This window comes from Archocentrus centrarchus, chromosome 1 (genome assembly GCF_007364275.1).
Source record: "Archocentrus centrarchus isolate MPI-CPG fArcCen1 chromosome 1, fArcCen1, whole genome shotgun sequence".
NCBI classification, from domain to species: Eukaryota; Metazoa; Chordata; class Actinopteri; order Cichliformes; family Cichlidae; genus Archocentrus; species Archocentrus centrarchus.
The window spans coordinates 31728218-31756047 of record NC_044346.1 but is presented as its reverse complement, the minus strand read 5'-3'; the positions used below and the strand labels follow the sequence as shown (position 1 = coordinate 31756047).

Here is a 27830-nt window from a genome sequence, read left to right as displayed (position 1 = left end):
CAAAACCTAGAAGCACTGTACTGTGCATGAACTTCAGTTGCGTATATATCTTCAAACCATTTGGGTTGCATGGTTTGAACATAAAGTTATTTAAAGTTTCAACTCTATAGGTCATTTTACATATGAAAATCGAGTTTCAATTCATGTTTGCCAAATATCTACCAGCTTATAATTATGCAACTAAAATAAATTTGGAGTGTAACATTTACAAAAATCAACCAGAAAGAAGAATTTTAAAGTGAAAATGTATCTTTTTATTGGTACCATACATTAATTATCAAGGGCAGAAACTAACCAAATCAAAAAAATATATATCAAACAATGATTTTCCTACAGGGTCTGAAGAAGGTACAAGTCACCATTCAAACTCAATCATAACTGCTGCTGGAATCAACAGTAACAAAATGGAAATGTACAAAACAATGACAAGAGCTTCAGCTGTTCATTCATTAGACTTTACAGACTCAGCATTGCTACCAAATATGCAGACTGAACTCAATGTGAGGCTGGTTTAAGAAGATGTGTGTATGACTCTGGTTACGAATACAAATAAGGACAATTTAGACAGAAAACATACTAAAAAAAAAAAAAAAAAAAAATCTGTTTAGCCAGTGACGAAACATGGGAGTCACTGTGTAACTAAGGTTCTGCAAGCACATTCACTTGACATCAAGTTGTAACACACAAAATTGTGAATGTTGAGTGGGGGAGAAAAAAAAAAAAAAAAAAAAAAATCACTTTCTGTATAGATGAATAGAAGATTGAATTTCTGAATAAATTAAAAGAAAAAACAAACAAAACAAACAAACAGTAAAACCATCTCTCCATGGTGGCATTGTACCCCTGGTGAGGGGGCGGGGGTTTGTAATTTACACAAGTTTTAAAAAAGAGGAAGGAGGAAAGAGCGCCGGTGGGAAGGTATAGGGGGATGGGTTCATGAATTTTCTCCTTTTTCCTATTTTTGTTTCTTTACATTAGATCGGGATGGCTTTAGGTAAATCTAAGTAAGAATACATTTTATTACAGTCAGACAGAACTTTGCTACTACCTTAAATATACAAGCACAAATACACAAAAATTCAAATCTCCAAAAAAGGAACAAAAAGACAAAATAAAAACATCCACACTAAAGTATTTCTCTTTTATAAACATAAAAGATAAAAACAATATATTTTAGAGGGGGGAGGGATAAAAGTCCTGTGTTGCTCCTTGGTCTGTAGCTTTTTCAGTATTGGTAGAAAATAAAAAAGTAACAATTGAAATGAAGGCGTTTAATACAAATTAAAAAACATTCTAGGGAAATATATACTGTATAAAAACTCTTAAAATGTGTAACTGTGTATGTGTGTGTTGTAAATGCTCTCTGTTTGAAAGACTGCATTCACTGTAGTCTAATCAGAGATATTTGGGCACTAGGGGGACTCAAAATCCTTCAATCATTATATATGTATGTGTGTGTGTGTGCGTGCGTGTGTGTGATGTTTCCCTAGTGCCACATTTCATCTCTCTTACTAGTGTGTTCATTTTAAATGGTTTTACATACTGACTTTAAATTCTGGTCGATCTGCTTCAGCAAACCCACCACTAAGCTCACACAGCTTCTTTTCTCTTTTCGCAAATTTCATAAACACACAATCGCTCGCGCGCGCACACACACTCTATTAACAAATGTTATGAGTGACTTGCACAGCAGCAGAGACCAGAATCCAAAGCCATTTTTAGAGTACAAGTGGACGAGTCGTCCCTAAGCAACTCGCCACCATCTTGAAGCCCGACTGCCACCTTCCCCTCCACCCCACCCATTCCTACATGTGAACTTCAGTATGGATACTTTAGCATGCACAGTTCTCCCCTGGACTAAATCATCACTCGTGCTACCCGGCTGCCATCCAAAACTGAAAACTGGCAAGAGCAGATGGGACTTTTTGTGGGAGGAAAAGGGAGAGAGAGAGAGAGGTGGGACACAGTGCCTAATTGTCAGGAAGTTTCAGCAATAATGAAAAGTTGTGAAACTTTGTCTGGCTCGCCAAAACAGTCCAGGCCCCCTCAGGCTACCTGTGCTTGAATCTGAGCGCTACAGTGGTGTTTGGATTGGAGAGCTGATGACGAACTGTTACTGTTGCAGTCATGGCTATTGAGATGGGGTGGGGGCCTAGGAGTGACAGGGAGGGGTTAGGCTGAGGTTGCGGGGGCTCTGGGCTCTACTGTGATGCTTGTGAGGTGGGGTTGTCGCTCTTGCTCTCCTGGCTGGAGGGAGCCTTGTTGTTCCAGGGCGAGTTGGAGCCCAGCGCCGGAGAGTTGTTGAAGCTGTCCTCGTCGTCTATGCCATTGGCGGCATCGAACTGTGTGTTCTCCAGCCGTGTGATCAGGCGCTCGTCCTCGTCACCGAACTCCCCTCCCATCAGAGTGGGTTCTCCCACCACCATCACATCCTGCAAAGGCACAAAAACAGCAGCAACCATTAGACCACACCAATATCTTATTTTAACAAGCAATGCATTTAGTGTTTCTGAAACCTCATTGTAATTGCCCCTCCATTCCCCAGGAAATTGACCAACCAGCTGTTAATGATAAAGATGTTTCAGTTTCTAATGCAAAGTGCATAATTTTTAAAGGGACAATTGACATTTTGGGGGTGGGGCTTTAACCTAATACACAGTAAATGTTAATTTTACAAACTAATGGCTACGGAATAATAACAACAACCAAATTTTAAATAAAATGGTTAGCACTGCTGCCTCACAGCAAGAAGGTCCTGGGTTCAAATCTATCATCTGGCCTGATCTTTTTCATGTGGTGTTTGCATGTCTGTGTGGTTTTCTCCAGGTACTCCAGCTCCAAAGCCATACAATTAGTGGGATTAGATTAAGTTGTAATCCTAAATTGACCATAGGTATGAATATGAGTACGAATGATTGTCTGTCTCTCTGCGTTAGCCCTGCGACAGACTGGCGACCTGTCCAGAGTGTACCCTGCTTCTCGCCCTTTGGTAGCTGGGATGGACTCCAGCCCCCCCGTAACCCTGAATTGAATAAGTGGAAGAAAATTTAAAACAAAGTGGGTCAGTCCTTAGAATTTTTTTGTACACAGCATCACTTTGGTTTACTGAGTCCTGCTTTTTTGCTGTCATAATGATGTGAACTTTCCTCAGTAAATCCACTGAGCAGTTTATCTAAGACAGGGATGGCCAACTCCAGGCCTCGAGAGCCGGTGTCCTGCAGGTTTTAGATGTGTTCCTGATCCAACACACCTGAATCACATATAGAAGTCATTAGCAGGACGCTGGAGAACTTGACTGCATACTGAGGAGGTAATTCAGCCATTTGAATCAGGTGTGTTGGATCAGGGACACATCTAAAACCTGCAGGACACCGGCTCTCGAGGCCTGGAGTTGGCCACCCCTGGTCTAAGAGCTAAGTTATAGCATGTATGCTGAAGATGTAGTAGCAAAATAGGGACACTAGATGGAACCAGTGCACTCACCGGAACTTGGCTGGACAGAGGGAAGCCACTACCAGGGCTCTTCTTTTTGTTGTTGTTGTTATTATTAGTTCCTCCTCCTCCGCTGATGGTACTGCCGCCTGACATCCTACGCTTCCGTCGTTTGTTTGGGGCCTGTCTCGATGGCTCAGCTACAGATAAGGAATAAAGAGAGCAAGTTACATATACATTTAGCACATGTCAGTATGTTTGTGTGTCATATCTAATCATGTGGTTTACCTACCAGGTGGTGCCACCATTCTCTGCCATTTCTGGAAGAGGCAGGTCTTGAGGCAGTCTCTGGGGCTGAGGCTGTATGTCTTGTGTCTGGACATCAGCTCCTGCATGGGCTCCAGAATCACACACAGCTGGAGGAGGGAACGGAGAGATGCCACAGGTTACTGATTACCCATTTTTCAAGGTAATTAGAGATGTTCCACTTGATTTAGTACCAGCATTATCAGCCGGTGTTCAGCATTATTAGCATCACTGGTTGACTTGAAAGTTTGAGATCAGACAATGTGATGGGACAAAACATCAAGCAAACAATTTGTTATCACTTAGCAGCAACATTAGAGTGGCTCAGTCACTACAGAGGCATCTGAAGCTCATGTTCCAATCAATTTCCACATGGTTGTGAGGCGGTGCTGCGTGCTGTGTTTAAAATGGGTGGCACACCAGATGCAGACAAACAGCCTGCTAGTATCCAACTGTCAGGGATACAAAAACATTTAAAACATTGTTGTTCTGCAAGGGGATGTTGCCAATAACTGAAGTGCCAGTATTTTATCATGTGTCATGCACACAATTAAAAAAACAGCTGTGATTATTTGGACAGTCAGGTACAGTACAAAGAGCAAATTTTTTTTTTTACATAAATGGAGCAATACACTATACTGCCAAAAGTATTCACTCATCTACCTTCACATGTATATGAACTTGAGTGACATCCCATTCTTAATCCACAGGGTTTAATATTATGTCAGCTCAACCTATGCAGCTTACAGCTTCAACTCTTCTGGGAAGGCTTTCCACGAGGTTTAGGAGTGTGTTTACGGGGATTTTTTACTATTCTTCCAGAAGCACATTTGTGAAGTAAATGGTAACTGGACTAGCTCTTATATAGAGCGTTCCTACTCTATATGAGCACTCACAGCAAGGTCAGACACTGATGTTGGACAAAAAAGGCCTGGCTCATAGTCTCTGCTCTAATTCATCCCAAAGATGTTGTATTAGGTTGAAGTCAGGACTCTGTGAGGCCAGTCAAGTTCTTCCACACCAAACTCACTCAGCCATGTCTTTATGGACCTTGCTCTGTGCACTGGTGCACAGTCATGTTGGAACAGAAAGGGGCCATCCCCAAACTGTTCCCACAAAGTTGGGAGCATAAAATTGTCCAAAATGTCTTGGTATGCTGAATCATTAAGAGTTTATTTCATTGGAACTAAGGGGCCGAGCCCAACTCCTGAAAAACAACCCCACACTATAATCCTCCCTCCACCAAAATTTACACTTGGCACAATGCAGTCAGACAAGTACTGTTCTCCTGGCAACTGCGAAACGCAGACTAGTCCATCAGACATAGAAGCGTGTTTCATCACTCTAGAGAACACGTCTCCATTGCTCTAGAGTGCAGTGGTGGCATGCTTTGTACCACTGCATCCAATGTTTTGCATTGCACTTGGTGATGTAAGGCTTGGATGCAGCTGCTCGGCCATGGAAACCCATTCCAAACCCAAACGCTCTGCACTGTTCTTGAGCTAATGTCAAGACCACATGAAGGTCTGTAGAGACTGACTATACAGAAAGTTAGCAACCTCTCTCATTTTGCGTGACCCATTTTTTCACAGATGTTTGTAGAAGAAGTCTGCTTTTATAAACCTGTGGCCACCGAAGTGAATGGAACACCTGAATTTGATTATTTGGATGGGTTGAAAAAAAGGGTGACTGGACTTCTGTTTGTTTCTTGAAGACGTTTCGCCTCTCATCCGAAAGGCTTCTTCAGAGAGGTCGCCCCTTTTTCAAGCTCCAGAGACTACTATGACCTGGATGACCGAGAACCTACACAGACATTTGGAGTGAATACCTTTGGCAATATAGTGTATTTGTTGAATGAAATGTAAATTAAGAAGGCATGGATGCTAGTAAAAATGATGCCAAAATAATGACATAAAATATCCCTCCAAAGTTTTAAAGGCTCCTGCTAACAAAATAGTTGGTTTGGCATCCCCACGCTTGTTAAAAAAAAATATATATATACAAGCAATCTGAGTACCCGCTCAAAGTAACCCTCTCCATAACCACCACTAGTCAAAAATGCTCTACATACAGGGTCATTCCTGCATGGAAAAGTTTTTGGCAACAAATTATTTAAGCCAGTTTTGTTAAATGGAGTTTCAGTTACTCCTTTTCAAATAAGATGATAGGCTCATTATCTTACTATACATGAACAGAATGTGCTACAGAGGCTCATTTTAACACAAGCTCTGTAAGGTCTCCAAAAAAAGAAAAAGGTGTCTACAATTTGAATGTACTGTGACTACAACCCATGTATTCATTTATAAACCAGGCCACCTTTTGAGGAAGGTAATCATTCACAGTGTAGAGCACCTATTTTAATATTCTCAAAAGTTACAATGTGTGCTTTAAAAGCAGGAACTGTTCTGAACAGTCTCTACTCACTTTACTCAACTAAAATCTATTTTTTTTTTAATCTTTTTATCTATTTATCTTTTATCTTATATTTTTTTATATGCTGCTGTTTGGCACATTATTCAATGCTCCTAATTAACTGTTTCATGGTTTGATATTCTGTAAGGTTTTAGGCAAGCACATGTTTGCTTACTAAATCACAACTGGACCATGATCAAGACACAATGAAAGAACATTATTCCAAATCCAAGTGTTGCACATGTACTGCACTCACTCGGAGGTAGTTGAGGGTGGAGTTCGACAGGCCACATCTTGTTATGTTTTTGGACAGCTGGTCCAGCATCTGTGAGTCTTGGGCCTGGAAAAATGGAAAGTAAATTAGAAAACATGCAAACAGTGCATGTCTGTGTGGGCTCCCACTTCCTCTGTATTTACTCACATGCATGGCCAGTATACTGCGAGGGATGAGTTCCCGGTGTTGTCGAATGCTGAAGTGCCACGTTTTTATCCTCATCATGTCGTCAAACATGAACTCCAGGTACAAGCGCCCTTCTACACACACCTGCAGAAGGTCAGAGGACTGGAGTTAGTATAGAGCCAAACATCGAAGAATAAAATCTATGCAGAAATGAGTACATGTTTGCACAGTTAAAGATTACAGTGTAGGATTCATCATTTTTAAAAACACACTCAGAATAAAAATTTGCAGCTGGACATGAGCAGAAATGTTTATTTTTAAATATCACATTTATCATCAGTACAGTGTATTGCTACATACCTAGCAGCATTTGTCCCCAATACTTACACAACCATGCTCTGCACATACACACCTGTGTGAACATGGGCTTTCCATTCTGTGTGACCATGGTGCACTGATCACAGTCAAGGGAGACAAAGTTATTGTGGAAGGACTCCTTGGGATGTTTCAGCACATAGTAGAGCTCAGTGGCACCGCCCTCAAATATACTCCGGAAGTATCTCGGGATTAATGTCCGGCCAATTGCTGGTGAGAAAATACAAGGGGCGGTTCAACATGAAGAAATTAGCCAGTTACAGCTTGCGATTATAGGCCTTTGCATAAAGTATAAAAGTGTGTCTTACTGTAACGTTTGGGTCCATCCTCCAGACAGAAAGTAATGGTCAGCATGGCATCGTCCTCAAAGAACTCTGTAGTAAATGCATCCCACCACAGGTTGTCACACTCCTACATTGTAGAGAGGAGAAAGTACTCAATTGCAAACATATTTGTAGAGCTGTTGAGTGTCTGTGCACCTGGCTGTTGTGCACACAAACCTCTGTCCAGTTCTGTAGTCGTTTATTGAGCTCATATATTCTGTAGTCTGTCTGGTTGCCATATGGTGTGTGCCTCCTGGAAGAAACAAATGGAAAAGAACAAAAAAGGGGGCAGTCATTAAAATGCAGTATGGTTAAAGCGCTCATGACTTCTTTAGATTTAGCTATGTTTAACAACCCAGTTTAGCCTTCTACAGTCTTATTGCACGATCTCTAGGTAATTAAGATAAGAAAAAAAAAATCTCACAACCTTATCTGTATTTGTATTACTGCAGTTTTCAAACCTGCCTGAGATAATGGGAAACAATTTAGTCTTACCCTATTCCTGGCTCCAGGTATGTGGGAGGGTACATTGGAGTGGGGCTGGAGAAACAAGAGACAGAGACATTATTACATTCTGCTATAGTGCTAATATGCTCTCCTTGAGGAGCTAGGCTGTCCTAACAACCCCGGGACACAATCCAAACAGTACAAATTGGATGAGACAGTAAATATCAATTCTCAGATGCACAGACATAATCAACAACTGCATCAGACTCATTTATTGCAAAATGACAAGGGGTGAAAAACAATGAAGTATAATCTCTTACTTTACTGAGCCACACAATTCAGTGCCGGTTTTAGCTATAAATATTAGCTTCGTACAGCAGTTAACAGTTTAATCTTTCACAGCAGGTAGTTGCCTCTATAATTGGCAGTGTAAATGATGGAAGAATAAAATTTCCCTACTATTACAATTGGATTACAATAGCACTTATGAAAACTTTCACCAAATGACAGATATACAGGGCCCCCTTTGCTAATTTCAAGGAATAAACTTTCATATATCAATGGCGTTTTACCGGTGTGTGGTAATATTGTACAATGTATGCTACATTTAGAAAAGTATATTTAGGATTTGATACTGGGAGGTAGGTGACGTTACAGTTATATTTCTGGGATCTACACTTTTTAAAGCATAACACTTTATTAATTGTAGTTTGCATGTTCTTCCTATCCCTGCATGGGTTCTCTCTGGTTTTCTCCCACTAGCCAGAGACATGCATGTTAGGTTAATTGGTGATGCTAAATTGGACGTGAGTGCAATGTCTGTCTCTCTGTGTTGCCTCTGTGATGAACCATTTCAGCTAAGATAGGCTGTGCCCCCCCCCCCCCCCCCCCCCCCCCCTGCTCATAAGTTGCATAAACAACTAAGAAAAATGGGTGGATTAAATAAATATTGAACTAAAATTTCCCAGGCAAATTCACGCTTCACACCAGATTCCCTCTAATATAACCAGCACTTTCAACACTGACACGCTTGCAGGCACACTCGCTGCATGTGCTTGTATCTCTACACACTTTGAAATAAATGTGCTAGCGCTGAGTGACTACACTGATCCTTTACAAAATGAGAGAAAACAGACTGAGGGGGTTTTCTGTCTGTTGGTTTGATTTTAAATTAAAGGCTTAAAGTAATTATGCATTTCCAAAGATATTAGCTTTGCTTCTTCTGTTATGCCATGTTTATAGAGTAGAGCTGAGACAAGTAAAGTGAGGATAATGCTACTCAAGTTGATAACTTTTGTTACTGTAAATGCACTGCAAAAGCTTTGTGACAACAGTCTGAATGCACAGAAGTATTTGACAAACATGTTACAGCTAACAGAATATATATATATATATATTTATTATGACTTTAAGCAGTCAGCCAGACTCATTTTGGACCAGCTTTACAAACATTACACAGAAAGCACAGAAATTAAGCTCACCCCACGTCTCTGTCCAGCATGGTGCCGGGGTGGAAAGGGGGGAAAGTGCTACCGTTGGGAGGCTCCTTGGGGGAGTACAGCTTGAACGACTTGGAGGAACAGCCTGCAAAAGAAGTGAGGACAAACATTGAAAGAGAACATAAATGTAACAGTCAAATTCTGCGTAAAAGGTTCAACTATATTTAAAAGGCTTTAGCCAAATGGCGGAAGAAAATCCTCATCAGTGTGACAGCTAAACCTGACAGATCAGCGAGCCAGATTTAGACAGAAAAGCAGTACCGTCCATTAATTAAAATCATAACTTTACATGGCAAACTTTTTTTTTTTTAAACAGATTTTCAATATCATCACAGCTGAGGCTGTGAAAAAAAAATTACAACAAAGAGGATGTTGTCTAACAGGGGTGGAACAATTTCTAAAACCACAACACTCCATCAGATTTACCTAAAGCATGCTAGGTAAGGTTCAGACAGATCATTTGGTTAAACTGAATTTGGAGAACTTTTCTGACTCTTCTGATGCCTAACCAGCCTGGAACAACCAGTATGGTTCAATTTTAGCTGCACTCATTCACAGGTTATCCCTGAAATGCAAATGTTGTGGCATTAAGATGTAAAACAACATGAAGGAAGAAGCCTCCTGCTACAGGTCTTACCATCACATATTAAACAGTAAGCCAGAAGAAACTGAACTCCAAACACACAAGAAAACATGTTGATGTTTGTGTGCGTGCACACGCGCGCACACACACACACACACACACACACACACACACACACACACACACACACACACACACACACACACACAGAGCTCCAGTCCCTGTTCTACTCTAATTGCCTTGCTCTCCTATAAAGGCCATCCAGGCATGGTGGCCTCCGGGTCACGACCCCTGGCATCACCATGGTGAAGCCCCACCTCCTTCATGAATCTCTGTGGTGTCTCTGCATATTAAATTTATTTATGACACTGTTTGTATGAAGCAGAAAACATAACCAGAGAGAGGGGCTTTTATCAAAGGAAAGTTTGTTAGGAATTGAGAAAAACAATATGATGTAAAATGTATAGTATACAGTCAAACTAGTAAAAAGTAGTAATGTAAAGCTATTATTACAAATGTCAGCAGACACACGGCGGTGAGCTGGACAGACAGAGGGTGGCTCACCTTTAGAGTCATACAAATTAGGATGGTGTTCCTAAAAATCACTCATCCTTGTAAAAAACATCTCACTGAAGAGAGGAACTGCATTACAAATCTGTTGTGAATAACAGCAGCCATCACAGCTCTTACAGACCCAGAAATAAATACATTTTTTTTAAAAAAGTTTTCCATAATACAACATTTCCATCTTTTTAAAAGTCAAAAAAGCCATAAAACACCCATCTTTCTGAAACTCTGGCTTCAAATCGAGTTAAAAAAAACAAGCTGTTTACTACGTTCAACACTATGATATGGGCTGGGTGCACCACCAGAAGATTGATAAATAAATAAATAATCGATTCGTTGTGTGTCCATTAGTTGTTGAGAGCTCCATTAGCTCCTCTCTTCTCCCGTTAGCGGTTAATGACAGGCAGTCACAATCACATCAGCTGGACTCCACTTCCTCCACTGGGAATCATGTTCCTCTCTTTTACAAGCACAAGTACACAATGTCCACAGATACATACACGTTAAACATACACACCTCTGCTTGTGGACAGAAACTTTTAGAGCAGATCATCTGTCAAACTGACATGGACGCCCGAAAAACACTCAACTATCGACTTTTCTTCATCCTCTGCTGCCAAAAATCCACCCAACATCACAAACTCTCGTCTAAATGGGGATAACCTGTCGTGGTTGTGGATTCTTGCCACTCCAGACTGCCACCATGATTGCTAAAAGAGACAAGTACCCAAACGGAACATGAGAGCCAGGTTAAACTGGCCGGTGCTGGGAAACTTTGAACGGGAAGTGACACCAGTTTGGATTCCTTCAGCAGCTGTGCTTCATAAAATTTAACTGTTAAAGAACATCTGATGTTGAGTTCTGCGGTTACAAAGGCAATTAGAATGGCAGCAGGCTAGCATATAGTTGCTAGCTAGGCTAAAATTACTTCGGGACGAGACCGATCTTAACAACAATACACCAAGCGATGAAAATTTGAAAGGCAACACATTTGTGTTAAACTAGACACGACATATAACCGCGATAACAAACACACAGATGGTGACTGTATACAACACTGCCTTGTAGGCCTGCAGGTCAAGCTAACGACAGCTAGCCAGAAAACAGTAACCAGTTAGCTGGTTTTAGCTTTCCTGCTAACGCCTTAGCGTTAAATCCCTTCGCAATGAAAAAAGCAGCCCAAAAAAGGGGAGAAATTACACCGGCGGCAAATTCTAAATCAAATGTAATCGCTACCTATGCTAAACATTAGAGTTCAGGAGTGTGTTTGGGGGGGAAAGCGACCCTTTACCTGCAAAGAAGCCCAATCAGAAAATTGATGTTTACAGATCCGTGCTGATACACCGTGTGTACGCTCCGTGCGTAAAAACGGATAGGCCCACTGGACGGCGGTTGGCTGGACGCAACGTACCCACACAATACGTCCCTTTGAACTGGATCAATAAAAAAAAAAAAAAAAAAATCTCCTCAAAACGGAATATGGCCTAAATTGCGGGAGTCGGTCGGTTATGTTTTGTCCCGCATGAGGCCTTGTCAGTGGGCTAAAGCCTGCTGTGGGTTTACATATGGACCCCGATGAGCCCTTTGTTCACGGGAGGACATGAACAATAGCTGTAGGCCCTCCTCCTCCTCTCCCTCTGCAATGCATTTGCTCCTCTCTCCTGCCCAGCACCGCCAGCCGCCCTCTCCCTCTCCCCCTTCTCCTCCTCCTCCTCCCCCAACTAATGCACAACTGCACATAAAGGTTGTCTGGTAAGCATTTTCCCCCTTCCTCCTCTCTGCATCCCATCCCTTCCTTGTAACTGACACAGATGAGAATTGGCCTAATGCAACCCAGTAGAGATGCGTGTGGAGACAAAGATCATGCTGACTGCAAAGTGGTTGTCATGTTTACCTAATTAGTGAACATCAGTTTGCTGCAATCAACTTGAGCTGAGGCAGTGACAACCGAGACCCTGAGCTCAAGCAGGACGCAGCGAGAGCATGCAAACGTGATGCGTGCAGCAGTCCCATCGGTCAAAAGTGCATCAAGCGCTTATAAACTTACACTTAAAGACAGCAAGATAGGTTTGATAATTAATTCTGCCTTTGCATATGTATATCGAACTGCCCTTGGTGGACGGGTAAATCCCTTAACATCAGGAATCTCTGAGTCTGCACACACACATAGATGCACACACAGAAAGCGCTAAGCCAAAAGGAGAATCCCAGAGGCCTCCAAATCTGCTTAAATCGCCTCAAATAATAATCAGATATTCAGATCACAGCCAGCGAGATCTCACCCATATGGCCAAAGTTGTGATATAAAAAGAACAAGCAGTATTAGGACAGCAGTTTTTCCACATATTTTTGCAAGTGTCATATCTAACACGCAAACTCTGCAGCATCTAACCCCGAAAGACAGAAAAGACAGATTATACCGTATCAAAGATGTAAAGCAGTTTCCTTTCTCCCACTAAAGAACTTTCCCCTCCTGCTACCAGCGTGAACGTGGTTCTCATTAATACACCACCCATGCACACTTGGAGTGAAAACACAATGTTTCATAAATGATTTATTCATAAATTAAGCCGCTGTTGCGAGCTGCTCTGTAAACAGGTCTTCACAGAGGATGCTCTGCGACTAAACACTGATGCTGATTGGTAGTACTACATTATTATGATATTATAATAACATTTATCATCATCATTATTTTTTATTATAACATTTATCTTCACCGTTTAGTTTAAGTGAATTACAGCTAAATGGTGGACGCATACACAATATGTGGAGAGGGGGGAAAGAAAAGTCGTATTTGGATTTTAAACTTTTTAAAATGAACTTATTTATTTGTATATATTTTGTTCTGCATTTAATTTCCCATTTATTTTTCTGATGGAATAGTATTTTTGTGCTGAACATGACTTTCACTTTGGTGTATTTGTAGTCTTGCAGGCTGTTTATGTACTGTTTACATGTTGCTTCATGGTTCTGGGGAAACAAATTTTTATTCCAGTGTACACAGGATATATACATTTTAATGCACAAGTCAAATTTCCAGTTACTTATAAGTGATTTAAACATGTACAGTAGACAAGAATAAACAAAAAGTATTTTTGTGATTTTTTTAAAACATTCTCATAATTTCTTTATTATTATTATTATTATTCTCTTGTTGTTGTTTTGATTTGAGATATTCAATTCTACTTTTATTCATTTTATTTTTTGTTTATTATTTGTCTTGGTATTTTTAACACACTGAACCTAGCTATAATAAATGTAATTGTAATTTATTTTAAATACTTATATGTTTTTCAAGTGACGTGACAGCAAATATCCCTTTGCTGAACATCTATCCCGCCTGGATCTGCATCTCTTATATCTGCAAAAAGAAGACAGCAACTCAAATATGAACCTCTTTGCAGACTCTGATGTATGAAATCCAGAGTATGTTGAAGTGCACTGTCTCCCAGAGCCAGGCATGTAGAGAGGATAAGCCGCTCTATGGCCTGTCTCTCACCCGACCAACAACAAAGATGCCTGGGTTGACTTTATGTATATTGGTTTGACCATCGTAAGCCTGTGACATGAGCTCTTCACAGCTCACGAGGCTGCTGTCAGTCCTTTGGCAGCATCTTTGTGTGTCTAGTACCAGGGGGAGGTGTAGTTCGTTGTAGCCTAGAGTGTCTGTTGTGGGTGACTTATGTGGATTTGCCTATCTTACATTGGCTGGCCCCTGTCACTATGGCAACATGAGCAGTCAGCGCTGACACAACCAGAGAGAGGCTAAGAAACATCCGTGGAAATGGACACACAAGGGTTAATCCTGTGTGTGTGTGTGTGTGTGTGTGTGTGTGTGTGTGTGTGTGTGTGTGTGTGTGTGTGTGTGTCCAAGCTCACCCATTGAAATGGTACATGACGGGGTTAATCCCCAGTGCACGTGTGTGTGCGCGCACGTGTGTGTGTGTGGTGGGGTGTTGGAGAGGAGGTGGGGGTGGGAGGTGTGTCAGGATAAGGCTTGAAGGGCTTACACACACCATCTCCTTTGCTCTCAGGCATAGGGACAGCCTTATCTTCAACCAGCACCCCAACCAGTGAGGCACACGCGCGCACTCACAAAGATCTGCCTAACCTTCACTTCACCAGCTTGCCTCATTTTCAAACCTACAGTTACACATTCACACCTAAAGCCATAAATCCATGTATAATAAGTGCTTGAAGCAGGCACACATGGTGGCACAGTGAGGTGCTTTCCCTAAGCTTACACTTTAAACCCACAAGTGCAACCTGTTTAAATTCACCTTTGTCAAAGTCAACAAAAGAGAGGAAGAGGCTGAATTTGTACAGCTTTTATATACCAAAGACTAGAGATACACTTTTTTTAAAAAGGCAAATCAGAAATTCAGCTGTTGTTTGACCTCAGAGGTTTGCTGCAGAGTCAGCTGTGAGAAAGACAAAAAGGAAAAGGTCAGCAAGTGAGACTTACCTCCTTCAGACTCTAGCTGTTCTGACATCGCCATTTTGTCACCTACAAATGCACTTTCACAGCTACACACTGATCTAACTCAGAGCCTGGGTCTGTGTTTTCATGCCTCTCCCTCTCTGATATCTTCCATGTCCAGACTGTCAGGCTCAGGGGCACGAGGAGGGGGAAGGAGGATGCCTACAGTCTGTGTCTGTGTGTGTGTGTGTGTGTGTGTGTGTGTGTGTGTGTGTGTGTGTGTGTGTGTGTGTGTGTGTGTGTGTGTGTGTGTCTTGCATGTGCATGCACGTCTGTGCAAGTGTGTATATGCATGCTCTCGTGCACATGTGCAAATGTGTGCAGCGTGGCACTTCCACTTACTAGTCCACAGGAAACTCAACAGCACATGCATCTGCCAGAGTTCTGATAAGAACCATTCCCATCAGCCTCCCTTCAGCACACCCTCAACACTGATCTGAGGACAGTTTTATGTTTCTATGACTGCAGAAAAAGCTCTGACTAAGCTGATCCCAGCTCAAAGATGAGTGCTAACTGTATAATGAGTGACATCAGTTAAGTGCTGTTTTTTCCGTTTTTTCTCCTCCCAAACAGGAATGAAAACAGAACCACTCCTCTTTTCATAGATAGCATTCACTACATTTCTTTCCCCAAGTGTAAAAGCAAGCCTACTGTTTCATGACTTTTCCCACTTCACAATATTAAATACTTTAGACACATCAGTGGCACGCAGTGTCCACATGGAAGCTAGCTACATGTCTCTGGGGCTCATCTCACTGGTGTCTGTCTGCCAGAATTGATACATTTGGCAGCTCAGGCCTCTTTACTCCATTATTGGATCAAATGGGGAAGGGGGAGGCAGAGATCTCTCTGATTCAGCTCTGATAAAAGATCCAAAAGACAAGCTGTCACTTTTTGGAGGAATGAGCCCTAACAGAGTACAGTGGCCAGCTCTAGATCAAAGAGACTGTGAGCCAGAAGAGCTGCACACACTTAACAGCTATAGTTATTTTAACGGCTTCAAGGTTAAGGGTTAACGCTTAACAGAAAAATGTACAACAGAAGAAAGTAACATACACATTAATTAGCAGCACGGTGGCTCACAGCAAGAGGATTTCTGTGTGGAGTTTGAATGATTTCCCTGAACTTGGGAGGGTTTTCTCTAGTTACTCCTTCCAGTGAAAAGCATTCAAGGTAATGCTGCATTTCTGGGCCCAGGACACCCTTGCAAAAGAGACTGTTGATCTCAAGAGTTTTACTTAGTTGTTAAATAATGACAGAGTTGGGCAGCATGACAATACCATGAGATTATGTAGCAGTCTGTCAGAGATTTGTGCCACACTGTTTATACTGTGGCATTGTGGCAGCTATCTCTAGGCTTTTAAGTTCCATACAAGTGTATCTTGTCTAATATACACTCAGCAGCCACTTTGATAGGTACAGCTTGCTAGTACTAGGTTGGACTCCTTTTGCCTTCAGAACCACTTTAATTCTTCATGGTACTGGAAACATTCCTCAGGGATTTTGGTCCAGATTGACATGATAGCATCACACAGTTGCAGCAGATTTGTCGGCTACACATCCATGATGAGAATCTCTTGTTCCAACACGTCCCAAAGGTGTCTGCTGGATGAGATCTGGTGCCTGTGAAGGCCATCTGAGCATCGTGAACTCAGTGTCGTGTTCAAGAAAGCAGTTTGAGAGGATTTGAGCTTTGTGACATGGTGTGATATCCTGCTGGAAGCAGCCATCAGAAGATGGGTACACTGTGGTCTTAGAGGGACAGACATGGTAGGCTGTGGCATTTAAACAATTCTAAGGGGCACAAAGTGTGGCAAGAAAATATGCCCCACATCATTACACCACCAGCAGCAGCCTGAACTGTTGGTACAAGACAGGGTGGATCCATGCTTTCATGTTGTTTATGCCAAATTCTGACCATACCATCCAAATGTTGTAGCAGAAATCGAGACTCATCAGACCAGACAACATTTTTCCAATTTCTCTTGTCCAATTTTAGTGAGCTTGTGTGAACTGTAGCCTCTGATGGGCTATATCTCATCTGACAGGAATGACAACCATCGTGGGCTTCTGCTGCTGTAGCTCATCTGCTTCAAAGTTCAATATGTGGTGTGTTCAGAGATGCCCTTTTGCATACCTTAGTAAGTAATAGTAATTCAAATAATCACTTATTACAAAGTGATTATTTGAATTACTATTGCCTTCCTCTCAGCTTGAAGCAGCCTGTCCATTCTCCTCTGACATCATTTTTGCTCAGAGAACTGCTGCTCACTGGATATTTTCATTTATGATTGGAGATTTTTTTTTTATTTATCATGATGGGAACTTCAGGCTTTGCTTCCATATCAAATGGTCAAAGAGATGTCTACAGGTGACCTCATTCTGTGGGTTTTAATTACAAAATGTTTTACTATAGCTTGTTTGACATTTTTTGATCTTGCTTTATGTAAAACAGTCACTGGAAACAGAAGTCAGAAACAACTGTCTAAACACAACTTTGACTTATGTATTTAAATCACTGAAGACACACAAAAAAAAGACATTTTGATATGTGCAGAAAAATTAATACAGATAATGATAATCAGGAATGGAAATCCTGAACCATTCCAGTTGAGAATAAATTTCAAATTGTCCCATCCATAAGAATCATATGCCCCTAACCTTATGAAATTGCTCTAATATTGCTTTGTTTTTCAGTTACTCCTTGCAAAACAGTGATATTAAACTCAGTGCAGTAGAGATTGGGCTTTTTTTCCCTCCTGTGTTCAGACTGTTAAAACTGCTTTAAAGCTCATAATAAGCCCGTGTAAGCTTATTTTATCCACTCAGAAAATTGATCAGACATTAATTAGGTAATTAATAAAAAAAATCTATAGCATTAATATAAATACATTCTTAATTAATATCCCTAATCATTATTGGAAAATATTTACAACTCCAGTAATGAAACATAACACAAGGGCTATTGATGTTATGCAAAATAGTTTTAAAATACTTTAAGTACATTTTTAGTGCCTTAATTGAAGTACTTTTACTTTGAAAGGACATTTTTTTGGCATTGTTTGGTTGCTGCTTTTACTTAACTGAAGGATCTGAATCTTTTGTACCCAATAGCTCGACTGTCAGACAGAAAAGTGTTATTGATGCGTCTCGTTTGCAAGAGAAAACAAAAGCGCAACAACGTCAGAAGAAATAGCAACAATCAAAGTGACACCGAATATAAATGAATCTGCTGTTATTCAGCAGAGATCCATCACTCATTCATCTGTTTTACAGTCTAAAGAAATCACAATGGAAAATTCTGACTGACCTACAATCTGCAGCTTGTCCTTTGATAGCAGCGCCCTCTTGTGGCCACAGCGAGCCGGTGTCTTTGTTTTCATGCTGCCCTACAGTATTTTCTCACTCACTGGGTGAATTCCCTGCTCGGGATCTTTTTGGCAGGCAAACACAGACACACTGCAACCTGGGAAGTTCAGCGGCAAGTGCGTCACATGTTATAACTGGCCTAGAGGTGAAGGGATTAAATCAGAAAGAGGCTCAGCTGTGAGCCAGTTTGACATTAACATATATTATCTGTGTGTTATTCTAAGTGTTATAAGAATCATGCATCTGCTGTAGCAACTTAATGATCTGTATTATTATCCATCATCTCCAATGTTGCGTCCCCCCCCCCCTTTTTTTTTCTCCTGGCATTTTGCAGGTAGCTGAGATTTAAGTGTGTGTGTGTGTGTGTGTGTGTGTGTGAGACAGATGTGCGTGAGAGTGTGTGGCGGCGGCTGGTGTCAGCTGACAGCTGTGTGAGTGGAGATGACAGTGCCCTGATGCTGCGTTCTCTGTTCTCTGGGAGCCATTTTGTCTGTCTCTGATCTCAGAGTCAGGTCTGCCCCCCACCCCACACCCCCTCAGCCAATCACGTCACCGCTCAGCCTTGCAGAAAACATAGAAACACAGTCTGATCTCTCTCTCTCTCACTCTGTCTCACCCGCTCCATCTCCCTCCCTCTCCTACAGTGTTCATCTCCTACTTGCTTCTCTTTTCTTGGCTCTTCTGCTCTCTGCCTTCTCCTCCCCCTTCATCACCTCTTCTCGCTACCCTCCTTTCTCCTGCTTCCTCCTCCTCCTCCTCTTCCTCCCTTAATCCACATCTTTCCTCGGTGTCTGCTCACTCCCTCTCTCTTCCCCTCTGTCACACCCTCCTCCTCCTCCTCCTCCTCCTCTCCAGGCTCTCTTGTTGTGCAACCCGTTTTTAAACAGCTCAGCCTTTGTGCGTTTTTGTCTGTTGCCATTTCAGCCAAAGCTGCAGTCTTTACTCATTTTCCTCCAATCAGGGACACCATGTGACTCTCTGCATGAGAGGGCACAGTCCCTTCCCCCTTCTCTCTCACTCTTCCCCTCTCTTTCTTTCTCTCTCTCTCTCTCTCTCTCTCCTTTCCCTTCTCCCCCTCCTTACCCCCCCCCCCCCAATCTAGCCAGCCAGCCAGTCAGCCAGCCAACATACGCTAGCAATCTGAGGAGTCAAAGAGAAAGAGGGAGTGAGGGGAGGGTGAGAGGGGAAGGAAGGATGAAGGTATATATACACAGTGCAGACTGAAACTGTGTGCATAGGGGAGATTAGGGGGCAGATATGACAGAGGTGAGGGAGCAGAGAGGTGAGAAAACATGGGGGGGGGGGGGTTACTGTAAGGTCTGGGTAGGTCAGTGTAGAGTAGCCTGAAGTCATCTAATTGATCTTTAAGCAGAAAACATTTGTAGCTTCATGAAGCTGACTGCAGAATAACCATTTAGTAAAGTTATTCCCTCACACACTTTGCCCCACTGTTTATGTCATCCACATGTCGGGACACATGCTGTGTGTACGTCCACAGACACACGCACGCACACCACACGTACAAAATGTGAGCCCACACAAGAAGGGGGAGGATCCTTGTGTGTTGAACACAGCTCAGGAATGTAAACAACAGAGAACAAGAAGAAAGTGACCAAAGGCAGATTATATAGTTTCACATTTTACGTGCTATTGTATTTAGCCAGCCTGCACAGCTTCTCTGATCGTGTTTTAATTAGAGAAGGAGGGTGGTAACTTAAGTGTGCAAATTAACCAGCGTCACTGTAGGGTCAAGCTTTGGACTCGTTTGAAGTTGACGTGAATGAATGGAAGCGATTGTTCCATTTTAGGAGGCAGTGTTTACATTGGTTTTCAGTTACCTTATGTTGTGTATACATATGTGTGTGTGAGTGAAGTTATATTAATCACACGTATTGTTTAAGGCCGCCAGATGTGCATGAGAAAGTAAGCCTGGACAGTTGTGTTGTCTCTAAAGTTTTAGTTTTGCTAAATATGCTTTGACATCTGTGAAGCTAGTAGTTGAAAAGTGAAAGATGCCACCAAACGAGAAGAGAAGAACTACTCTGTCAACCTTTTTTTTTTTTTTTTTTTATGTGATAAAAAAGGAAAACTCAGGAGAAAATGAAAAGGAGAATGCAAAAAGCAGATAAAGTGAGGCAACAGCAAAAGGGGAACACCAGAGAGAACAATATGAGAGCAAAAAGTGGAGCGCAGAAGAGTGCAGTCATACATCTTTTTGGAAATTTCCATGACCACGCTGATTAAGTATGCAATCTGACCGCAAGATAGCTAAGGCCCGGTTCTAAACAAACGCTCCCGCCTCTTATGCGCAGGCTTGTTTAACGGCTGAGGTGGCAGCGTTTGCCTTTGTAACACGGGGCGCTGCGCAGAGATTGAAAACACATGATTGAACACACACACACACACACACACACACGAAAACTCTGATGCACCATATTTCCCTGTGCCATTGTGCGTGCCAGACAAATTGTTATCTGGTGTGTCTAGAGAGTTTGCCCTTGCTGATACCAAATCTGTCGGCCAACATCTTCCTATACTGTCCAGCTTTCTAGAGCCTTCAGCCTCAGCTGTGTGTCTTCCTATTCATCTGTCTACAAGCTGCAACTGGATGAGCTGACATTGTCTCTCAGTTTGCTCCTCCTAAACTTTCCGCCTTTAAAATAATCTGCAGGCTAAAGAGTTTCCAAACCACAAAACATGGGACCAGTTAGTGCTCCATCTCACTAATGACTGAAGTCGACACTGGCACCAGGGAAATACGATCCTGGATGAGTGGTTGGCTAAATTTCTTTATCCACATCCCGGCTGTTTGAGGGTTGACCACTGTGGCCACTGTGGCCTGGTAGGCAGGGGAAGAGAGGAGGCCACGTCAGGGTTATGCAGCACCCTACACACACTCTCACTCAAATACACACAGCAACTCACACAACTTTATCACACTTCCTTCCTCCTCTCCTGCTGCTGAGAATTATACAACAGTAGATTCTGAGAACATCTATCACGATTATGAATACATTCGCAGCTATAGGATTATATTTCATGTCCTACACATCCTATCAGGAGTGCTACATAAATCGCTGTAACACTTAATAATATATTGCCTGAGGCTGAGCAGTGCAGGGTTTATTTCTAGACCTTTATTTCTCTTGTTCTTTCCACCTCTGTCTGATTAAAGTCAATAAAACGAGAAGAATTATCTGTTTGCTGTCAGGCGTCCCGCACCTAAACACAGCTGTTTGGGGACTGTAGGGAGTTCCTCAGAAGTCGCACACCTCTCAATATGGTGGCCTAATACGACGGATATTACTCCCTCCAGGTCGCTCTCTGTGGCTCTGTTCCCAGAAGCAACTCAACTTCAACCCATTTTAATAAAATGGTGACAAGCAACAGTCAGACTGTGGAGCTGTTCTGTTATCATGGCGCGAAATGAAACCAGACTATGAAGCTCTGACTGACACTTCTTTCGCCCCAAAGATGGATATTTAACATGAATGAAGGGACCTCAGATGTCATAGAAAACAGCAGCATATAGACTCAAGTAATTGTGTTAGAGTACGGTCAGCATCTGCCCTTCTGCCACTCGGGTGTGCACTTGCTGACCTCCTTTTGTGAACTTAAAGAGAACTTCTAAGTAAACAGCTCCCTAACAAGGCCATTATAAAGCCATGCTATGGTTAAAGAGCAAGACTTGCATCTATAGGGAGGTTAAAAATCATGTGCCACAAATGCAGCAGTGCTGCTTTTCCACTTTGATACCAGTGATAAAAAAACTGCCTCTGTGCCAGCGAGAGAAGCATCCCCTCATCTCCCTCTTCACGTATCCTGAACAACACACTCCTGTGTGAGCTGTGAAACATCCAACATTCATTAATAACTCTTCTGTGAGAAGAGGAGCAAAATCAATCATGCAAGCCTTTGATTCATACCAGTGATCTTTGCCCTTTAAATGTCACACTTTGATCTGTTTTTTTCCCCTTTTCTTTTCCGCTACCTCTGCTGTCAGATTTCCACTGTGGATGAGAGAGTAACTTATAAAGAACTCTGTTGTTACCCTGGGCCATTAGTCAGAAAGCATCAGCATCATTAGTTGCAGCAGAAAAGGCAAGAACAACAACTGGTGAAGGAAGAGAAGAAGTTGCATTAGCTGCAACAACTTCATGCACCGATGTGCGTGCTGCCAGCAAATCTCTTCTGCATTTAATCTTGAATTTAAAAGAGCAAGAAGATAAGAATGCAGGTTTGTTGCATGTGCTCTAGTATTTTCTTTGCTCTTCATCAGCCACCACAGAGGGTGACCTCCCATGAGCCTTTGCAAACAGAGCCCCAGGGCCTCAGGGCACCTCTTTCCCCATCTCTCTGCCCCAGTCAGTCACGCCACAGCAGCAGCTGCACTCGCCAACCAAAATACAACAACAACAACCACAACCAGAAAAAGTCAGCGGCTGGCAACAGCAGAAGAGGCAGCAGCGGCAGGGTTGTCGTTAAAGACAACCATCACCACGGCAGCTACTTACCGGGACACGCGCAGCCGCCCACGGACATCTTCTCACATGTCTGGTGTGAATCCGATCAGAATGATGGTGGTGGTGGTGGCTCTGTTATCCCTGCTCTCTTCCTCTCCTCTTCTCTCTCCTCTTTCTCACCAGTCACTGCTGCCGCCACTGAGGCTGCTCACATGAGCGTCTGTTATCCCCACCGTTCACACACACAGACACACACACACACCGCCACAGTGCAAAGAGAGAGAGAGAGGGGAGGGAGGGAGTGACGGCGAGGGAGGAAAAGAGAAAAGAGAGAAAGAGGGGAAGAAGAGGTTAAAAAAAGAGCACACACACAAAGGATCAGATTCTCTCAGTTGTAGCTGTACACTGTGAATCACACCGCGAGTGTGTGTCCAAGTGTGTAAGTGAGTGTGTGTTATAGAGTGAGGAGAATAGTGCTCCTGCCTCTGCTCTGCCCTCACCCTCATCAGCCCTGCAAATTACAGCTCAGGTGGGAGGAGAGAGGGAGAAAGAGAGGAAGAGAGAGGGAGGGAATGAGCGGCTGAGTGCTCGAGAGAGAGAGTGTGTGCGTGTGTGTGTGTGCGTGTGTGTGTGCGTGTGTGTGAGAGCGAGCAAGCGAGTGAGCTAGGGCAAGAGAGAGAGTGGACTGTCAAAGTGACCTGAGAGGCAGATTTGAGAGAACAACAACCATGTGATGTGGGTCCCTTTTTTCCCCTTTAAATATGTAGAGGCTGTTTTTTTTTTTTTTCTTTTTTACTGCTGCTGCCGCTAAAATCACACACACACACACACACACACACACACACACACACACACACACACACACACACACACACACACACACACACACAGAAAAGTGAAGCTTTGAATGATCCTCAGGAAATCTGGCTGTATGTACGTGTGTGTGCTGCAGCTGTCTGAGTGGCTTGTTACCATCCAGAGAAGGTCTGCTACATGGCAGGGAGGGCAGAGGGAGGGAAACGGGTGAGGAAAAGGGAGGAGGATGCAACTAACATGCCTCCTCTCTCTCATCTCCCTTTCTCACCCATTCACTCTCTCGCTCCGTTAGTCTTCCTGTCTGCAGTATGTCACACAGTGTTGCTCTCTCGCTTCACTCATCTTCCTGTCTACTCGGCCATTTATCTCTCCTGCCCCCCCCCCCCCCCCCCCCCCCCCCCCCCTCACTGTCTCTCTTTCAGTTATTACTCTTTCTTCCATTCTACCTTTCCCTCCCACTGTCTCCATCTCGTTCTAACCTTCCCTCCATCACTGTGCCATTTGTCTTTCTCGGTTAGATGCTCAAGTTTGTGTCAGGTGGAGAGAGTTGTTAGGCCCCAGATTATAAACAAAATGACACCTGATGGCTTTGGGATACATCAGGTATTATTCTGCTCTAATTGTTAAAAAGATATGGCTCTGACAGTGATTTGTTACTGTTAACAAGTATTTTTTCTCCTCTGTGCCAAAGAACTCCATTGTTGTCCAAATCTATTAAGCTACATCATTGAGTTATGTAGTTGTACATGAGCGCTGCAGTTTATCCTGAGTGCACTTCCCCGCTACTCCAAATACTCAGTTTGAAACTAAATGTGTGTTAATCCACAGCTGACAATGCATGTCTGCTTTTGATAAAAGCACCAGAAACCAGTAATTTGAGTACAATTATATTACTTTTTTTTTAAAAGATTTGATATATGTCTAAATAAACTAAAAAGATTTAACTTGGAACAAATTAGCCTCGTGGCTGAGTGCCACACACATAGAAGGATGGTTGTGGTCTTTTCATTGCATTTGATATCTTGTAAACTTGTGGTTCCTAACCAAGCTGCTATTTCTGGGCTGAAAGATGAATTGCCAAAAACTCCAGTTCCTTGAATGGCCGCTTGAGGCTGGCTCCAGAATCAAGTCTATCACCATACATTCCCATGTTAACAAGGACAGCTTTTCAGCACAAGTAAATATGTTTGCAGCCTGGAACATAAAATGATTTTTGTGTTTAAGGATTAATTTACTCTTTAGTAAAAACTCTATTGATGGAGGCAGGACTGCTGTGATATAGATGCAGTCATAGGCTGCAAACTTCACCTCTCCTAATCCAAGTTGCTGAAATGGACCGCTCAAGCGTGGATGTTGGTGCCTTTTCGAGCGCTCTATGGCAAATGCAGACAGATGAACTGCCTGTCCAAGAAATCTATGCTCTGTTTTGACATGTGTAGTTCTCTTACTATATAAGTTATTTACCACCAATTAGCAGTTATTTATTTTTATGCAGCTTCTTAGTTCATAACTTAAAGACTTGCAAGTTGGAAGTTAGCTTCCAGTTAGCTTAGCTCTAGAAAGTTATTGCACCTGGGCAAGAAATACTTTGGCACGTAACCACCTTTATGACCCCAACATGTCATTTTACACCATGATGTGTACAAATAAAACAAAGAAGCAAATAAAATATATTTTTTTCTTTTTTAGAGCTGCTGGTGAGTGGATGTTCTTACCTTTGGAAAGTGCCAGACTAGCAGTTTCCATTTGCTTCCACTATTTACTCTAAGTTGCCCAGCTCATGGTTGTCACTTCATGTTTACTATACAGACATAAGAGCACTATATAACTTTGCTACACATAATTATCTTTGTTTCTATATTCATTATTCTTTACAGTTACTGGAAAGGTTTATCGCTTGCCCTTAAAAGAAGGAAAAAAAAACATGATTAAACACGCACTCACCAATCAGCCACACCAGTAAACCAATTAATGCTGTCCTATAAAAGCAGTTCTGCGCAGTAGGATCTCTGGAGCCGTCCTGTGGTAGCTGGCACCTGGGCAGCACAGCCAAAACTTTGGGTGCTGGATTGATCTGGTTCTGGTGCATCCCAAAGATACTCAATTGGATTGGGATTTGGGGCTGTTTTGATGGTCAGGTCAATACCCAATAGGGACTCTTTATTGTGCTTTTCGGTCGTTCCTGAGGGTGGGGCAGAGGTCGGGGCAAGGTCTCCCAGTAGAACACTGCATTGTAACAGGATGATCAATGTTATTCACTTCACCTGTCAGTGGATTTAATGGTTGTGGCTGATCAGTGTACAAATTGTGCTTATTCAGGGATTTAGCCATTAGAAAGGTCATGACCCCAACTGACATCCTAAGACTGAGTACAATACATTCTGCACATATGCACATTCCTGAGATGTCTAATTATATACAACAGCCTGCCGTTTCCCTCCAGAATGACATCAGAGTTTTGTTAAATCTGGTTCTCTCTTTACATGCAACACAAGTCTGCGTAGATTGCCTCCCCCACATATTCCTACTTGCCTTTTTTAAGACACTTGCTCTTTGTCCCCCCCTCCCTCTCTTCCTCACCCTCTGTCTCATTAGGCAGTATCTCATTTTGAGGAGGAGAGTGTTAAGCCAATCAGAGGGGAAGAAAGAGCAGAGGAAGGAGGGAGAAGGAGCGGGAGAGAGAGATGGCGAGGTTGCAGAAGGAAGAGGGCAGAGATGGAGTGAGTGAGAGAGGTGGTGTGCAAGGGAGAGAGAGAGAGAGAGAGAGAGACGAAGAAAAAGAGAGGGAGATGGATGGAGGGAGAGAGAGAGGGAAAGAGGGAGGGTGAAAGAATAAATAGCTCTGGCGCACTCGTCCCCCATTACCCCGGGAGGGCACTGTCGCCATGGCAATGTGGCAGAAAAAGGATAGCACAAGCATGATGAGCTTCTATACACACACACTTTTATAAATGAAAACTGTGATTCACACATGGATCTGCCCACATTAACAGCTTCATGGAGACATATTTGATAAGTTCATACTTTTAAATGGATGTGAGCACAAAGCACGCCGTCTTAAAACTCTTCAATAATCATTTAGATACACACGTGCACACGCATTAACAATTTGCCAGTTTGCAGATACTCAAAGTCCCCGTAACAAGAGAAATAACCGAGACAAAGAAAGCTGCGGAGGGAGATTATAGTGTAAAAACCAGTCAACACAAAACGAGAAGGTGAAGAAAAGGTGCTGGAGACAGCAATCTTTTCAAAGTATCACAGTTGCCTGCTGCATTGCCCTACAACAGACTTTGCTGGATTATGCTGCAAGTTTCTCTTATATTTAATTTTTTCCCCTTCCCATTCCCTTTATTCTCACTAATCTATAAAAATGTTCAATAAACCCAATGTTAACTGATTATTTTGTGGCAAGCCAACCTGACAAATACAACACTGACAAATTATTACCTCATTAAGTTGTTATGGCTAATGCATTGCCAAACAGTTGCCAGTTTAAGCACCCAGGAGATACGGAGCATAATTAGTGTTCATTTGAAACGGTTTTTCCTGCCCACCTGACGAATGCTAGTTCAATATGTACTACTTTTTTTTTTTTTTTTTTTTTTTTGCTCCAGTGTGATGACTAACAACTCTTGAGGGAAGTCTCTCCAGGTGGTAAACATTTTGCTGACTCCGTGTGTGGTGCACAGCAGGTAGCGCATAGCAGGTATATCAGGGATTCCCAAGTCAACAACAGAAGCAGGAGCAAAACTGATGAAGTTGCCAGAAAGGCTCCTGTGATGGTCATTTCCATTGCCATATACCTGAAATAATAGTTTGTTAATATTCATCCACTCATAAATCAAACATACAGATTTATGGTTTCATACTCTCCCACATCAGCACTATATTTAGGTTTATTTTTATTTCACTCCCTGGACACAGAAAGCAAACTTTAGTTTGTTTGGTAAAGTGTATGCATAATTGGTTCATACTCTTACTGATAAATTGAGCCTGCTGCTCCATTTTTTTTTTTCCTGGTTTGATAAAATAGGAGGCTAAGGGTGGAGCAGTTTGAAAAACAGAGGCTTAATAAGTGGACCAAACCATGTTTTGTTGTGCTATATGTTTTATTATTTGTGTCACATAAGTCTAATAGTAGCCAAATTCAGCATGCTACTAACATTCTCGTGTTAAGCTGGTATAATGTTTGCAATATCAGCAAATGCTATGCTGTATTACATTTTGATTTGTTCTGTTTTACCTCACAGGATATAGCCTATCAAACATTAACATGACAAGTACTGCTGACCTGCTATCATGTGTCTCTGACCCTCTGTGACCTAGATCAAAAACACCATGTGCTTATGTCCCTC

The 27830-nt window shown here is 42.3% G+C and overlaps 1 protein-coding gene across 1 annotated transcript; it reads right to left on the bottom strand.

Annotated features, from left to right (window-relative positions):
* Window positions 1-231: 231 nt before the first annotated feature.
* Window positions 232-14967, bottom strand: ldb1b (LIM-domain binding 1b). Its single transcript, XM_030728117.1, has 11 exons — window positions 14810-14967; window positions 9177-9279; window positions 7744-7788; window positions 7426-7501; window positions 7234-7336; window positions 6963-7135; window positions 6572-6694; window positions 6407-6490; window positions 3725-3848; window positions 3484-3632; window positions 232-2432 (listed from the first exon to the last, which is right to left on the bottom strand). Exons 1-11 carry the CDS (start codon window positions 14841-14843, stop codon window positions 2202-2204), a joined length of 1245 nt encoding a protein of 414 aa, XP_030583977.1. The 5' UTR covers window positions 14844-14967; the 3' UTR covers window positions 232-2201.
* Window positions 14968-27830: the final 12863 nt, after the last annotated feature.